This window comes from Sinocyclocheilus anshuiensis, unplaced genomic scaffold (genome assembly GCF_001515605.1).
Source record: "Sinocyclocheilus anshuiensis isolate Anshui unplaced genomic scaffold, SAMN03320099.WGS_v1.1 scaffold3293, whole genome shotgun sequence".
NCBI lineage: Eukaryota > Metazoa > Chordata > Actinopteri > Cypriniformes > Cyprinidae > Sinocyclocheilus > Sinocyclocheilus anshuiensis.
Window position 1 is genome coordinate 87,626 of NW_015555989.1, and position 16,240 is coordinate 103,865.

General features: G+C 39.2%; 1 protein-coding gene across 3 annotated transcripts in view; it reads right to left on the reverse strand.

Moving 5' to 3' along the window:
* Positions 1 to 16,240, reverse strand: part of LOC107676096 (potassium voltage-gated channel subfamily H member 2-like) — a 46,827-nt gene that overhangs the window by 27,977 nt on the left and 2,610 nt on the right. For 2 of the 3 annotated variants that reach the window (XM_016470621.1, XM_016470620.1), the window contains exons 3-5: positions 7,060 to 7,227; positions 5,282 to 5,716; positions 4,819 to 5,030 (exon numbers count right to left, since the gene is read on the reverse strand). In XM_016470621.1, coding sequence (XP_016326107.1) covers positions 4,819 to 5,030; positions 5,282 to 5,716; positions 7,060 to 7,227 — 815 coding nt within the window. Of the gene's footprint in view, positions 1 to 4,818; positions 5,031 to 5,281; positions 5,717 to 7,059; positions 7,228 to 8,292; positions 8,350 to 16,240 lie in introns of those variants that run through there. The other variant, XM_016470622.1, reaches the window with a different exon arrangement.

Here is a 16,240-nt window from a genome sequence, read left to right on the forward strand (position 1 = left end):
CTTTGGCATGACCTCATTCCCTCTGCGCTCTGTTGGAATGCCCTTCAAACAGGAATGGAGGGCAAGTGTCTGTTCAGCCAGCCATAAACAGCTGTCATCTATATGACCCTGAACAGGATGCTGCATTAACCCCAGGTATGAGATATTCCTATGGGATAGTTATAAAAGACTGTACGAATTAATTGCATGTGCATTAACTACAGTTTTTTACATTGCTTTGGAGAATGCCCTGAGACCACAGTTTAAAATCCCACCTAAATGTACAGTGCTACATGCATATGTATTACATAAAAGCTGTTTTTACTGCCACCAACTGGATAAAAAAATGCTAAAAACCACTGTATCATCTACTACATCATACCAGGGAGGGTGAAATAACAATGTCCTATGTAGTGACAGGCCTATATATATCAGTCAGACTAATTAAGCAGCTGATATTTTTCATTCTTATAGATAAGCGTGTCAGCTTGGCCAATTGACAGAAGTGGTTATAACATATGTGCATAAATATATTCAAAAGTTTGGAGTCTGTAAGATTTTTTGTTTTTGAAAGAAATCTCACCAAGACTGCATTTATTTGAAAAAATGCAGTAAAACAGTATTATTAGGAAATATTATGACAATTTAAAATAACTGTTAATATATCTTAAAATGTCCTGTGATGGCAAAGCTGAATTTTCAGTAGCTATTACTCCAGTCTCACGATGCTTCAGAAATCATTCTAATATGCTCATTTGCTTATTATCATTATCAATGTTGAAAACAGTTGTGCTGCTTATTTTTTTTGGAAACCATGTTACTTTTAAAGCATCCTTGCTGAATAAAATTAATTTATTTAAAAAAAAAACTTAGGTGACACTCGTCAACGCTGCCCCACCACTTTTATTAATAAAATAGCTTTGATACTGATTCATGAGTGTGGCTCCCTGCACGATGTAGATGGGCACGGTGAGTGCATCGCCTGTCTGGGCAGCACCCACACAGAAGCTGCTCTCACAAGGACAGAATGTTCTCACTGCGAGAGCATGAGTCTCGCTCTTCTCCACTCGTGGATCGCCTTCGGTCCTCTCTGGCCTGCTCTCCCATTTCCTCCCTCCCCTAGTAGGAAGAAACAGTGGAGCAAGGGGCTCAAACACCGGGCTCAACTTACGCCGGCACAGGTCCCATGTGTTTTCACTCTCCCCGCAATGCCTCGACTTGCCTATGTACTTCACATGTGAGGATCAGAGCCCCTCATTGGCTGTGAGCGGCTTGATTTCCTTCGGTGGGTCTGAGGAAGAAGCTGTCGTGGATGACTCTATGTCATTGATGGCTTCAGATGCAGAAGAGTGGGCGTGTTCCGGCAAAGAACCCGAGTGTTGAGCCAACCTGGCCAGCCGCTGAATAAACCCTGTTCAGCAGGACTGAGGTAGTCCATCTAACGGCGTCATTCAAAGTGGGGACTTCACATCCCTTCACTTCAGTTTACTGAACTGAACTGAGCTGGACGATGACATCACTGAATTCATACTGTAAAGCTGCTTTGACACAATCTGTATGGTTAAAAGCGCTATATAAATAAAGGTGATTTGAATTGACATCCCCTCAGGGCTTTCCAGAGGATGCTCAGCCTCATGTTGCCCAATTCCTCTATGATTCCTCTGGGCCTGCTTCATGTGTGGCCCCTCCAGTATTGGCTCAAAGCCCATGTCCCGTCCCACGCTTGGTGCCTGGGAAGTTTTCATCTCAGGGTAACCCACCGCTGCATCAGAGCTGTTGCCCCTCGGAAAACTCCTTGCCTGTTTCAATCAGGCGTCCTGTTATGACTGACCTCCAGAAGGAAGGTGGTCACAACAGATGCCTCCATCTCGGGTTGGGGAGCTCTGTACGAGGGCAGACCGGCGTTCGGCTCCTGGTCAAACCTGGAGCAACGCTTACACATCAACTGCCTCGAGATGGCGGTTTTTCTAGCTCTGAAATCCTTCCTGCCGGCCTTAAGGGGGCACCACGTCCTGATCTGTTTGGACAACATGACGGCGGTAGCCTTTATCAATCACCAAGGCGGTTGCAGTTCACACTCCCATTACAGGTTGGCTCGACGACTCCTTTTATGGGCACAATGCAAACTCCTTTCACTGAGAGCAGTTTATGTGCTGGGCAGACTGAACAAAAGGGCAGTCATGCTGTCCAGGGGCAATGTGGCTCCAGGAGAATGGAGACTACATCCCCAAATGGTTCAAATGATCTGGTCTGTCTTCGGCAGGGCAGAGGTGGACCTCTTTGCATCAGAAGACAACTTTCACTGCCCAATTTACTTTTCGAAACAGTGAGATGCTCTGGCCCGGGTCAGGGAAGTCAGATGCTCAGTCCTCTTTGTGGCCCCACTCTGGAGGAATCAGATGTGGTTCCCCAAGTTGATTCAACTGCTATTGGCAGCCCCTTGGCCAATACTACTGAGGATGGACCTTCTCTCGCAAGTGAAGGACATGATTTGGCATCCCCGGCCAGAGCTGTGGAGCCTTCACGTTTGGCCCCTCAACGGGAGTCTCTGCGGCTCCCCACAAGTGTAACTAATATCATTTTGGAGGCTAGAGCGCCATCTACAAGACGTCTTTATGCCCGTAAATGGTCAGTCTTCTCTGTCTGGTGTGCAGTGCGGAACGAGGACCCGTCCTCTCGTGTCCTATGTGTTAACTTTTCTACAAGAGCTGCTGGATAAGGGGCGCACCCCTTCCACGCTCAAAGTATATGTGGCAGCCATTGCGGTGAATCATTCTCTCATGGCTGGCCAGTCAATCGGCAGAAACGATCTAGTCGTTAAGTTTCTGAGGGGAGATTGGAGTTTGAATCTGCCTCGCCCTCATACTGTGCCAACTTGGGACTTATCTATAGTCCTCAGGGCCCTACGGGGCCCTCCCTTTGAGCCGCTCCAGTCGGCCGACTTGTCGCTTAAGACTGCCCTCCTTTCTGGCTTTAGCGTCGGTCAAGCAAGTGGGTGACCTGCAAGCACTGTCAGTCAGTGCTTCCTGTCTTGAGTTTGGGCCTAATGACTAGGCCTGTCACGATAACAACTTTTTGTTGTGCGATATATTGCCCCAGAAATAATTGCGATAAGCGATATTATTGTCATTTTAAAGATCATTTTATGCCACTGAATATATTATCATAATGTAACAGCATAATAATGCAAGAAGGCCTACACACTTCCAAATGACAACAAACTTTTAATTTTTAAGAATATTTAAATCATGGGAATTAAGTATCAAAATATTAGATACCTTAAAAAACCTGAATAAATAGTAAATAAACATTTTCTAACAAAAAGTGCAAAGTAACAAGTAGAAAAAAAGAAAAATGCACAAAGAACTTGTATGGAGATTTTTCCCGGACCTTCTTTTCCCTGTAAATTAAGGGTGCACTGTATTGCTGAAAAACACAATCACTACTCAGCAGTCAGATGTCCGTATGCACAAAGGCACAGATCCCTAAACAAGACCATATCTGCAGATTAAACTTTTTTTGTAGAAACATTTTTTTTATTTGAACTAGCACCTCATGACTACACCACGTTATGTACAAGAAGCTGCAAAAGACACAAGCGCAAGTGGAATGTACAAAACATGGTGACATTAATTTAAGTAAATATAATGGGCGATATATTGCGTCACCAAAAATGATTGAGGTCATGTACATATATTGCGCGATAAGTCGATATATTGATTATTGCGACAGGCCTACTAACGACTGTAGAGTTGTCCTCAAACCAAGACACGGCTATGTGCTGAAATCGCTCTCCACTCCATTCAGAGCACAAGTCATCACCCTTCTATTGTTCTCCAATTCCGAAGGTGAGCAGGGTCCTAATCCACTCTGCCCGGTCCGAGCTCTTAGAGTGTATATTGTGCACTCCGGCCTATTTAGGCACTGAGAGCAGCTCTTTGTATGCTTCGGAGGCCATTCTAAAGGGCTGCCGGGTATGAAGCAAAGACTATCTCGCTGGATAGTGGATGCTTTAGCCCTGGCTTACGCCTCGGGCTTGCAGTGTCCTATAGGTGTGAGGGCCCACTCCACCAGAGGAATGGCATCCTCCTGGGCTTGGTCCAGGGGGATTTCTATTGGTCATATTTATTCGGCCGCCGGCTGGTCGTCGCCGTCTACCTTCAACAGTTTTTATAACTTCGACGTCCCTGTCCTGCAGGCAAAGATTTTATCTGCTGAATTCAACCTAATCCTCTTCGTAAATGGAGATGGTTATGTTATGTAGTCCTCAGCCTAAGCGGCTTGGGTCTCATTATTGACTCATGCTTACAGGAGCCCTCAGTACAGCTCCTGTCATTGTTTGTAGAGAGAGAAAGAGACACACAGACGCATGTAATTAACACACGTAACTTTCATCCTCTCTCTTAAAATGGCCATATTTGAGAAAAGTTGAGTAGTTTAAATCACTGGATAGCTGTCGGGCATTTAACATTTCTATCGTAAAACAGTTGGCTAATATTAAATGATTTGCAACTTCCATCTTGTTTCGCTCTCTTTCAACGTTAAACTGACACTTCATGTTGGAATTTGCGCTCTGCCTCTGTAAAAAGTAAACCCAGCCTACTTTGACTTGATTGGCAATCTCAATAATTTTGACATTGACAAGTGCTGTTAGACCACTGAGACAGACCAACCCAAAAAATTTAACTTTTAAACCTTTTTGTAATCATAAAAAAACAGAGCGCTGTGTAATTTATTTATGGAGCAGTTCTGTCATTGAGCCACTTTCTCAATTAAAAAAAAAAACACTTTGTTAATAAGTCACAAAGCTTTTTGCTCAGAAAAGTGTTTCAACCTCACCTGAGTGACTTTCTCGGTCACATTATGGGTCCGGTCTATTAGTTTGCCCGGGGCAATGATGTCAATCTCACCAGGTGGAACAGCGATTAAGGGATCCGGTTTCATATCCATTAAGTTGTGTGATATTCGGGGGCCCTGAACTGAGGTCCGGAGCCGAATGAGATCTGAGTCGGAAGTAGCGTTGTGCAAGCTAGCTTTACGGTGCATGGCACCTGGAAGAGGATAAAGCAAAAATATAATTAATCTAATCTATTACTTTGCCTGTGTTTAGTTTCAATTATCACACGTCTCTCTGGAATACTTCATTCTGACTGGTCAGTTGCAACTGTTCAGTGGTCATATTTTTTATAATGACCATTAAACTGTTTACTGGACTGTCATTCATCTTGGTGCTATTCTCTTATCACTCTTTCTTTGCAACACAATTTAGAATACCTAGTTGGCCAACTGGTTGAATCATTACCTGTGCTACTGGGTCTGACGGGCAGTTTCCTGTCCCAGTTGAAGTCATTGGTGGAGGGTGAGGGCCGCATGCCACACAGGCTCTCGCAGGAGTGGCTGTGTGCCATGCTGCAGCTGGACGGAGATGCCTCTGAGGTGAGGTTGTGCAGACGAGGGGAGGACTGAGAGAAGCCCTGAGGCAGGGGAGGGGACACTTCTGATGGCTGTGGCTCACTTTCAGGCTCATTTTGAGCCTTATCTTCCCACATAAACAGCTGAGATCCTCCGAATGCAGAACGCTCAGGCAGGGAGAGCAGTTTGTCCAGGGCTACTGACTCATGGCCCATATGGGGCATCGGCTGCACGTAGCCTTTTTCAGCATCTTCATGCAGAGACTGTTTACTGCCACTCAGGGAACGCAGCAAAGGCAGAGGCAACCTCAGACGGTGTCTTCTTGCTGAGGAAATATCCAAGAGTAAGGAATTTAAGTATTTTGTCAGATCATTATTACATTATGTTACTCAAACACAGTGATGGTAGCTCATGAATTGGAGTCCCATAAATGCCATAACTATAATGTAGCCTGAAAGCACCTTCATTGAAGCTCATTTAAAAATAGGTGGGTATTCTGGCAACATAAAATGTTTTAGAAGCAGCATATAAATATTCTATTATATTATGAAGTTATAGATGCTTTGCTAGTGAATGATTGACTCTAAAAGCATAAAAATGGATTGTGGCAATATTTATGCTATTTTTACACCTTATTCACACCAATTGTTTCTTCAAAAATGAGTCTATCAATAAATACCACTATTTGGTGGATCTCTAAAGAAAAGCATTCAACAATGTGTATAAAATTGTGTTTAACGGGAAAATGGTGTTCATCACAGGACAAGTAACCAACCCATTGTTTAAATAAATTACTTAAAGGTGCAGTAGGAGATCTTGGAAAATGCTAACTTTAGCCTGATAGCACTGAAAGCGAACGTCCCACCCTCCCTGCAATCGCCGTCCAAAGCCACGCCCCTGAACGCATACACTCACAGACCAGAATACCAGAGACAACATTACAATAGGCTACATCAGCGGTTCCCAATTCCAGCCCATGTTCCGAAGTGAAGTAAACTTCAACGGATTTCCCCTGCTCAGGGAGTAAGGAGCAATGAACACTGTGTAGGGATCATATCGATCGGAACACAGTTCATGCACGTAGCTCACTTCTAATGAGCTGGTTATCTGAATCACGAGGACGGAACCGCTGGGCTACATCATGTGTCATTCACCGGTGAGAAAACTTTAAAAGTACTACAATACCAGGAAGGAAGATCGGGTTGTTGATGTTTGTCTGCCATTCTCGCTCTGTCTGCACAGCGTGCGTGAACACACTGATGACGTATCCTGTCTGCGCGAACTGGGTGCGCAGAGATATGCAGATAAATACGTTGACAGGCAGGTAGGAAAGCCAATTAAAACGCTCGGACCAAGCGTTTTAATTGGACGAACATTTCTTGGTCCTATGCCTTCCACAGAATATATAAATACATTTAGACCACTTAACTTAATGATTGCTATCGGGATGTGAAGAGACTTTGAACCAGCATAACAAAAAATGATTCTGAAGACAATCACCTATTGCACCTTTAACTTAAATTACTTAAGAGCCAGTCATTCTGAATTGATAAACACATAGCATTTTAAGCTGACCGACAGACAGGCAGACAGACAGACAGACAGACAAAATAATGTAACATTCAAAATAATGTAACATAATGAATCAGGTCTGTTCCATCTGAGTACCTTTAGAGAGCCATGGGATGGTGTGTTTTGGGTTGATGTCTCTGTCCGGTGAGCTGTTGAGGGAGCTGTCCTGTTGATCTGCCAGCTCAAAGTTCAGGATGAACATGATGACTAAACCATCCTCATTCTTAACTGGAACCACATCCACAAAGCACGGCAAACACACACCTGCGAAAAGGGGAGAAATATGAATTTTTCCAATAATGGTCACTCCACATCAGTACAGGAAAAGCTCTTCATATGTTTGTCACCACCAGAGGGCAGCATACAACAACAGATACCTGTTACATTCCAAACACATAGCTGATGCAGAGAGGATTTAAGTATTTAAGTGGATTTAATGACAACCTGTCCACCTCAAACACTATTACAATCAACGAGTGCGGCATAGGTCTGTGTTAAGGTCTGTGATAACCAGCTTGGCAGATGTCCTGAGCCCCAACTGTTCACTGTGGCAACTGATAGCCGCCCCACATTGGCACTGTGGTTCCTGCTCTCTCACACTGCCAAACCAATCAGTCCCTCTCTGTGCCAGTCTGATGGGCCAGTATTGATGGCCAGGAGTGCTTCACAGTGAGATGAGCTCAAGGGCACACAGGACAACAATAGAACCGGGAACACAGTGCCATCTCTCAGAGATTAAAGAGTGAAACACACTCCTCTATTCTTCTGTAAATAATTTCATTCATACCAGCAGCATCTGCTACTGTAAAACACAGTCACAAAGAGCGTAACCATCTGCTGCTTAACACCAGCATCTTCTGTGTCATAATACCCTTCAGAGGGTATAAGATACCAGACCAATACAGGTGAGCAAAAATGCTTGTGTGTTATTATAAGTGTTAAATGCTCCATAAAAGCATTTTATATCACAATTTCTCAAGAAATAACACTGCTAGTGAAAAACAAAAGGGTGTGACCTGGCCAATGTCAATCTAATTTGTAAAACCAAGCCTTTTAAGAGATGCCCGCACACATTCCCAAGTGAATCTCACGCCCTAATTTGCAAATGTCAAGGTATGTCAGTTTACATCCATGAAAAAGCAAGCTTTCATTTGCAAACCTTACAAACTAAATCGGATTTTGACATTTTCAGTACCAAGGACAGAGGCGGCTATTAGGACGAGGGAGGTTAATGCCACCAGAGGAAATTGTATTGTTTTCATAAGAACATAAGCACCATAGAAAACTAAAATTAACAATGGGATTTAGTGGCTCTAAAGCCTGACACACCCCCTCATCTTTTTCTTCCTCCTCTCCACCATTTCCTCTTGTCAGGTTTAGATGCACTGTATCCATTTCATCCTCCAAACCAGCCACTGCAATGAGAAAACAAAATGCTATTTTTCTTTGAAGTGGTGGTTATAGAAAAAATACAAATTGATCAGTTTAAAATGCCTTTTGTGACCTTGGTTTATCACAAAATTTTCTCATTTACAGATTAACAAGGCTCTTAGAGTTCTGATGTAAACGGTGTTGGGGATTTTTAATGTTTTTTTCATTCCAAAATTTTCAAAATTCACAGAATTGATTTAAATTCCAAGTTCTGTCATGAAACTCTAGATGGCACAGGCTGATGGGTCCTTACCGCAAACTGATGATATTCACAGTGTTAGACTACTTGGCACAAGCTGATTGGTTCATATTGCATAATGCATACGCAGCCAATGAGCTTGCTGCTTTACATTTATATGGCTGGTTAACTTTCACTAGAGCATGCAGCGCGATTTCAGAGTTCCTCTGAAACTCTCCACCTTCCCCAGCTGCACCTGTATAGATCTGCTACGGGTTATTATATGCTATTTGTGCAGCAGCAGTATGTCTTAAGTACTCACAGCACCATATCGGCATATGTACTGGCAGTAACAAGTTCCTGTACTTGCTTTGCAGCAGCAGAAATAATCTACAAAACAGCAATAACCAACAGCAGCAACAATTCAGCAGCATAGCAGATCTATTCCGCCAAGACCAAATACAATAACATTGTCATATCCATTGCCATGCTTAAATTTCCCGAGAGTTGTCATGATAGAAATATGGTAAAATCAGCTCAGAGCTAAGAGCACTACAACTCAGGAGAACCAGGCGTTATCGGTTTGATTCAGTCTGACGAATCCAATGAATTAACTCACCGAATCGGTCAAGAGTGACTACTGAACCAACATACAGTAGGACTCACTTTGTAAACTGAAGTTCCATGTCAATGAATCCTTACTGCTACTGAATTAACATGACTCACTTACTGAACTGCAGGTTCCATGTCAGTGAATCATTGCTTAAGTGGCTGCTTTTGCTTCTTGTGCCACAAAGAAGGATATATTTTCTCTTTATCTGTGCACACCACATCTTTGTTTATGGTTCATTCATTCTTATACTATAAAAAATAAAGGTTAAAAAAAGGGGATTTCACAGTAATGCCACCCACTGAAGAACCATTTTGGGATCCCCAAAATGAGTCTTTCAGTGAACATTTCTTAAAATAACATTTTTTTTCTTTGGGTAAAACATTTTTCTACTATCAAGAACATTTTGTGCAATGGAGAGGTTTCATATGGTTTAACAGCTCATCACTGAACCATTAATGCCTGAATCTTAATTTTTTTATTATCTAAAGAATCTTTATTTTTAAGAGTATAACATAAGCCTTATTTTAAAGCAATGAAACTGATAAACAGGTGAAGCACTAGGGGTGGGCTAAGGGGGCTGAAGCCCCGAATGTTTTCATTACCACCCAGGTGAAAAAGACGTAGTATTAAATGTATTAAAAATATACTCTTGGGAGACATGTCATCAAGAGTTTTCATGTGCTTTAAAATAATTTCTATTAAACCAGCACTTAAACAGCAAAATGCTGCTGCTTCTATCTGTAACTTACAGTATAACTTCATAATACCAATCTCACCATCTGTCAAAATTAGATTATTGTTACTGTATAGCAACAAATATAAACTTTTAATCATGGTATTATATGCAGACTTTCTAGGACGCGCACACACACACACACACATTTAAAGCGATTATATGAACAGATTGGTTAGAAAAGTCTGCCACAAACCATGATAAATGCTAAGTTTCAGGGCAACAATTCAATAAACAAAAAATTAATATTAAGTGATTTAAATCAGAGAAAATTGTCTTTTTGCTCCATTTCGCGAAAATGTTTCTAAACAAAGCCATGTTGTGCTTCTCTGCACACAGCTGTTTCTCGTTACTGAATGAATTTGCGTTTTTGAACGTGTTTTTGAATCAGTGATTCACTGACCCATTCATAAAAACAGTTTCTTACTTCCTGAATGAATCGGCCGTTTTGAACAAATTGATTGAATAAATGACTCAACGACTGTGGCTTGCAGGCACCTACTGGCAATTTTAGTCTCATTTTTAAAAGTATCGTTCTATTTTTTCTATCATTTCATATTTCTGTGTTCTAAATTGTATATTTAATACATCAATCTCATAATATTTGTAATTTAGTTTGTAATATTTGCAATTTGTAAGTGCAGTGTTAATGCATGCAAGAGCTCCTTAAAAAACATGTGTATGCTATAGAACCTTATGTTTAAATATACTTGTCACTTTAAGGAAAAATTAAGCCACTTAGCCAATGTACCTTTTAAACATTTTATTTGAAGTGTATCCTGTGTATTCTGACACATACATGGATGTCTCTGGGCTAAGCCCCAGATATCTGCTCATCCTAGAACCACCCCTGCTGATAAATAGGCCTATATCCAAAATGATTATACTGCATTATATGATTGTTATATTATTTTCATAATTTCATTTTAAAATTTCTCAAGATCTCAAAGTGGGATCTAGCATTAAGTACCTCTGCGCTAGTATTTGTTTCTAAAAGCATCAAATTAGCCCAAATAAAGAAAATGTAACTGTAAAATTCTACAGAATTGATTTAAATGTGGTACAATAAATACTACACTCTTATTTGCAGCATAAAGCACTATCAAATTAGCTAGAATACTTAATAAATACACAGTGGCTGAGCGACGTATGTAACTTTGTGAATGAGTTGCATACAAATTTTGCAGAAATTTGCAGAACTCTATAATTGCAGATCTCATGCAGCTTTACCGTTTGCATGGTGGGCAATTATTTATTTTTGAGAATGCCTGCTGCAATTAAGAAAGCAAGATAGCAGGTAGCTCTGTATCACCAGTATGCGTCCTCGTCTCCTTACTCATAGGATTTGAATATCATAAAGCAAATTGCATGCAAATTTAGATAATAGCCTAAGGTTTGAGCTGAACTACTGGTGTATTTGTGACTCCTTAGGAAAACACCAACACAAGCCTGCTGGGGTTCATGTTACACTGCCATCTCTGAAAAAACTTAGAAATTTGAGCAGTGAAACAAATTTTGAACCTGTGGCATGTCATAAAGCAAACAAAATGTAGTCAGTAAGTCAATGGACAAACAAAATGTTTAAATACAATGTTCTTTTAGGAAAACAACAGCAAAATAAATATATAACAAGCAAACATTACAAAATTAAAACCGAATTGGACTATAGAGGATGACTGTAAACACATTAGCAGATGATCTATTAACATTTCAGATTAAATATTGTTGATCATTTTCTATGTCACTTGTAAAGTATTCATTTAGTTTGACTCTAACTTTGATCCTATGGTGATATTGACTGCAAAACCAGGTTAGCAACATACAAACAAATAAATAAATCCATAAGGTCTATCAGCATCTGAAAATTAAGAAACTCCAAACTCAGATGAACGCTGAGGAGGGCTTTCTGACTAGACTCTCCTACGAGAGTTCAGGGATGAAGAACAAACATTTAAATAATTAACTCCCAGAGACGGTTTCAGTCATTACTCTGTCTAATTATAGCTGAGGAGGCCATTACCAGAATATGAAGACTGATGAGCAGTCAGTCCTCTGTCTTATCTGTTGATCAGAGGTGTTCCATTGGATCCTTCCATGTTATGCTCATAATTGGGTTATGTTTTAGAATTTTTGATGGTTCCGTGGGAAATAGCTTACTGCTAATTTCTTGTTAATTGTTATAAAAAATACTTCTTAGAAAGTAATTAATGCTTATAAGATTTAGTGTCTAGAGAAGATGGGTGAAAAATACTGTAAATACGGTGTTCACCTCTTAAAGTGACAGCTGTTGTCTTTACACTGTTCATGTTACAATATTTAGATTCTTTATTTTAAATTTTTTAAGGAATAGTTCATCCAAAAATGAAAATTTGGTGAACTCTCAGGTCATCCAAGATGTAGATGAGTTTGAGTATATTTTCAGCATGTTTTCATTTTTGGGTGGACTATTCCTTTAATGCAAGTGAATGGGGACCAGAGACTGTCAAGCTCCAAAAAAGGACAAAAAGAATCATAAAAAGTATTTCAGAATGTTCTGAAGTCATACAATAGTTTTTTTGTGAAGAATAGATGGAACTTTTGCCCTGGCTTGACATTTGTGTTAGCCATTCATTTTTATTATGGGAACGAGCAGCTTGGTTACTCTACTATAAATAACTACTCATTAAGGCATGCAACAAATGACTGAATATTCAGTTTGTGTGAAAGATTTCTTAACAAGGAAAGAATACCACCAATATTTCCATCAAATATAAAGCTCAAACTAATGAGGCTCTGTTTTATCTCATTAAGGTGAAGAAAAAAAATGTAAGCAAAGTTTGAAATGGGGAGTTCCTATTAAAAGTCATCCCCAGATCATTTACTGCAAGAGCATAATCTGCCCCAGGGGTCATCATTAAGTGATCATCTGCTATGCTTTAAACAATTCCCAATCATTTCTTCATAGATAAACCTCAGAGAACCAACAGGCTTTAAAGAGGGATGGGCATTCACTAATTGGAATTGCTCTTTTGTGTTGGAGGATTACTGGTGCAACCACCATTAGTTCCACGCTTTGCTTTCAACATCCTTCCCAAGGACTCTCTTCAGAGGCAAGGATCATTGCTGCAACAAGAGCGCCTTTACAGGAAAACTAGTGCATTGGTGCACTGGGTAACATAATGAGAAGGCACTACGTCTTGAGGTTCATAAAACAAAACTGTTATTTATGCTGATTATACTAGTTTTCTAATCAGAAATAGATTTTTTGTACATCCCTAGAAGATTTTGAATATGCCCCATGGCCTTCCCATGTATTGCAGAATTTCACTGAAGCATCATTATCCTTCAAAGTTTCCTCGAAGGAGCTTTTTATGTTTCCTTCCAGCAGGTAATTTGTGCAGAAACTTCGAGTAGTCCTCTCCAGACTGCAGGACGTTATTACTGACCATGACACCTTCATTACCTCACATTAGTTTTCAGTAATAAATGACCCTCTGGACTACAGCCATCTACACATTTATAACATCTTACTCATATTTATGGTTTAGAGTAGCTAAAAAAAATCAAAAAAGCTAAGTCCTGCTACTGATTATTTCATTTTTAAAGTCATTTTTAGGCTTTTGGTATGGATACACAAGAAAGCAAATCTCTTCCAATATCATTTACATTGAATGTGGTTGAATGTTGAAGGCTTTTCCATTTTTTCTTTGTGTATTATTTGCGTGAAATATATTTTGAAGTATTTTATTTAAATTTCCATGACTAATTAGGAATTAAATTTAAGAGTATTATATTTTTATGGGTGACAATGCATTCCACTGACAAATAGGAGAAACCCATAAACACAATGGCAAACTCAACATGATTTCCTCAGCAATCATATGTATTCATATGTAAAATGTGCTACTGACACACATACATTTTCATGAATTTGCATAGACATTGAACGTGCATTATCATATTAACAGCTCTCATTTAAATGTTTCAGAGATGTACAAATCTTTTTAAGTTCATTTAATATTTAGTTCATGTAACTAATAGATTGATTTTAACTGTACTGAATTAAATATATTCAACAACCCTCTACATTGCGAGTAAATCACTCGCATATGCGACTAAATCTTCACTCTGGGCGACTAAATGATGTCTAATATTAGCCAATTGCTAATAAATTCTCAGATTTTACTCGCCAGTGTGTGAGTTGGAGGCTAAGTATAAGTTTAGCTCAGATATATTTTCACTCGCCGAACACTCTCTGACTGAGCGCTTCAGAGTTTCACTCTCCGCCAAGCGATCTGTGCTGTTTTTCAGTTCATCTGAATGGATGTGCAACGCACCTGTATTTAACGTACCGTAGTGTGAAGGCGCACGACGACGAGAGGGAGCGAGAGAATTGACGCGCTACCTATGCGCGCTACATGTAAACGATATTCTTTGTTGTATTTTGCTGTCAAATTAACGGAGTTCCTTTGGAATTCTTCCGCTTTTAAGAACTACCGTTTTCTCCGGTAGTGGGCGGAACTAATGCGCAAATGGCAATCTCATTGGCTGGTGCTCACCTATTATCGTCCCTGTTTTGCTTTCAGCAAATCAGTTCGAGCGAACGCACACAACCTGATTAATATTCATGAATCCAGTAGCTCATTAATCCTTGGTGCGTTTTATATTGTTCTTATTAGTAGAATTCGTATCATTGTTATCTTAGCAGTATATTTTGTTAGTTTTTCCCCAATTTTTTAATTTTTGTACAGAAACACCGAATGACCAAAAAAGCACCACCACCAGTCCGAAGTTCAGTTAAAATGACTAATATGCATTCATACATGGTTATCAAGTTTTAATTCTAATTACTAAAGTTCTATCATTAAATAATATAGATTATCATATTATAATGCTTGACTGACTGATGTTAAGAGTGTACTTTCAGATATTTATAAAACTGCCATTTTACAAACAAACAAACATATATATATATATATCAGTCTGGCGAGTAAACTAAAAAATGTACTAGCCAATGGCGATTCAATTGCCAAGGTGTTCGTAGAGGGCTGTTCAATGACATCACATTTATTTAACACATTTACCTGTTTGAATTTCATTCTGGTCTGTGTGATTTCTGGTGCCGTATTCAACTTGTTTAGGATTCCATCACTTTACACTGGATGCACTTTATACGAGTCTAAACTTAGTCTAAAATCTTTAATTCTGTCAAGATTGAATCATTCCTTAATCTTTTAAATTTGTATTTTGTTTGCTGTGAGGTAGCTGTGGCTAAAAAGTAATTGACTTATATACACCATAAAATGATCATAAATGTAATTCAGTCTATTAATGGATTATATTCCAGAAATAATGTCAATTAAAAAAAGTCAGTTAGCTCTATGTGAGAAAAAGGCCATAATTTAACTTTAAAAAAATCTATATAGTACTATATTTTAACTAAATGTGACTTTCACTGAACTTACCTGCCTATTACATTTTGAATAAGTAGATTTAGGGACTCTAAACTAGTAAAAATGTAACTATACAAATATATTTATAATATAATTTAAAAAGTTTTCACATTACTACAGCTAAGCATACATTATATGCTGTCAATACAACCATAAGTTTCAGCATACATTCAAAAAAGCTGACTGAAAAATAGCTACTACAATAAAGCTCTGGTAACCATCAACCTCATCTCTACTGGAAACTATCCAGATTTTACATAATGCATTTTACACCACTTTCATAAAACATGCCTAAACTTTCGAACATGGCATCTGAACACCAACAATAGCTTATATTTATATTGCTATTGTATTCCGATACACATACTGAATATGCCGAACATGGCATACGTCAATAGATAACCACAATTGTACACATATATCCTAAACTTTGTGACCAGTGTTGGGGAAAGTTACTTTTAAAAGTAATGCATTACAATATTGCATTACTCCATAAAAAAGTAACTAATTACGTTACTTAGTTACTTTTTATGGAAAGTAATGCGTTACGTTACTTTTGCGCTACTTTTTAAATCTGGACAGGGCTTGCTTGTTTGTTTTTAAAATAAAAAAGTTCTATTCTTGGCAAATATAAAAGCCTTTTCACACCAAAAGTGAAATGAATAAGCCTCAGGCTGAAGGGAAAGTAAATTTACGTCCGTACAGTAGAATGCAGAAGAAGAAACTTCAACACACTTCAGCAGTAAAAAACACACAAATGTTCGTCTAGAGTAATTTTTGCTTATTAGTACGGTTGAACTGGAACATCGAAGGTCAGAAGCAAAGACATTGGTTAATAGAATCGGATTAAATACATAAAGGATATTTGTGTTGTTTAACATTTAATTATT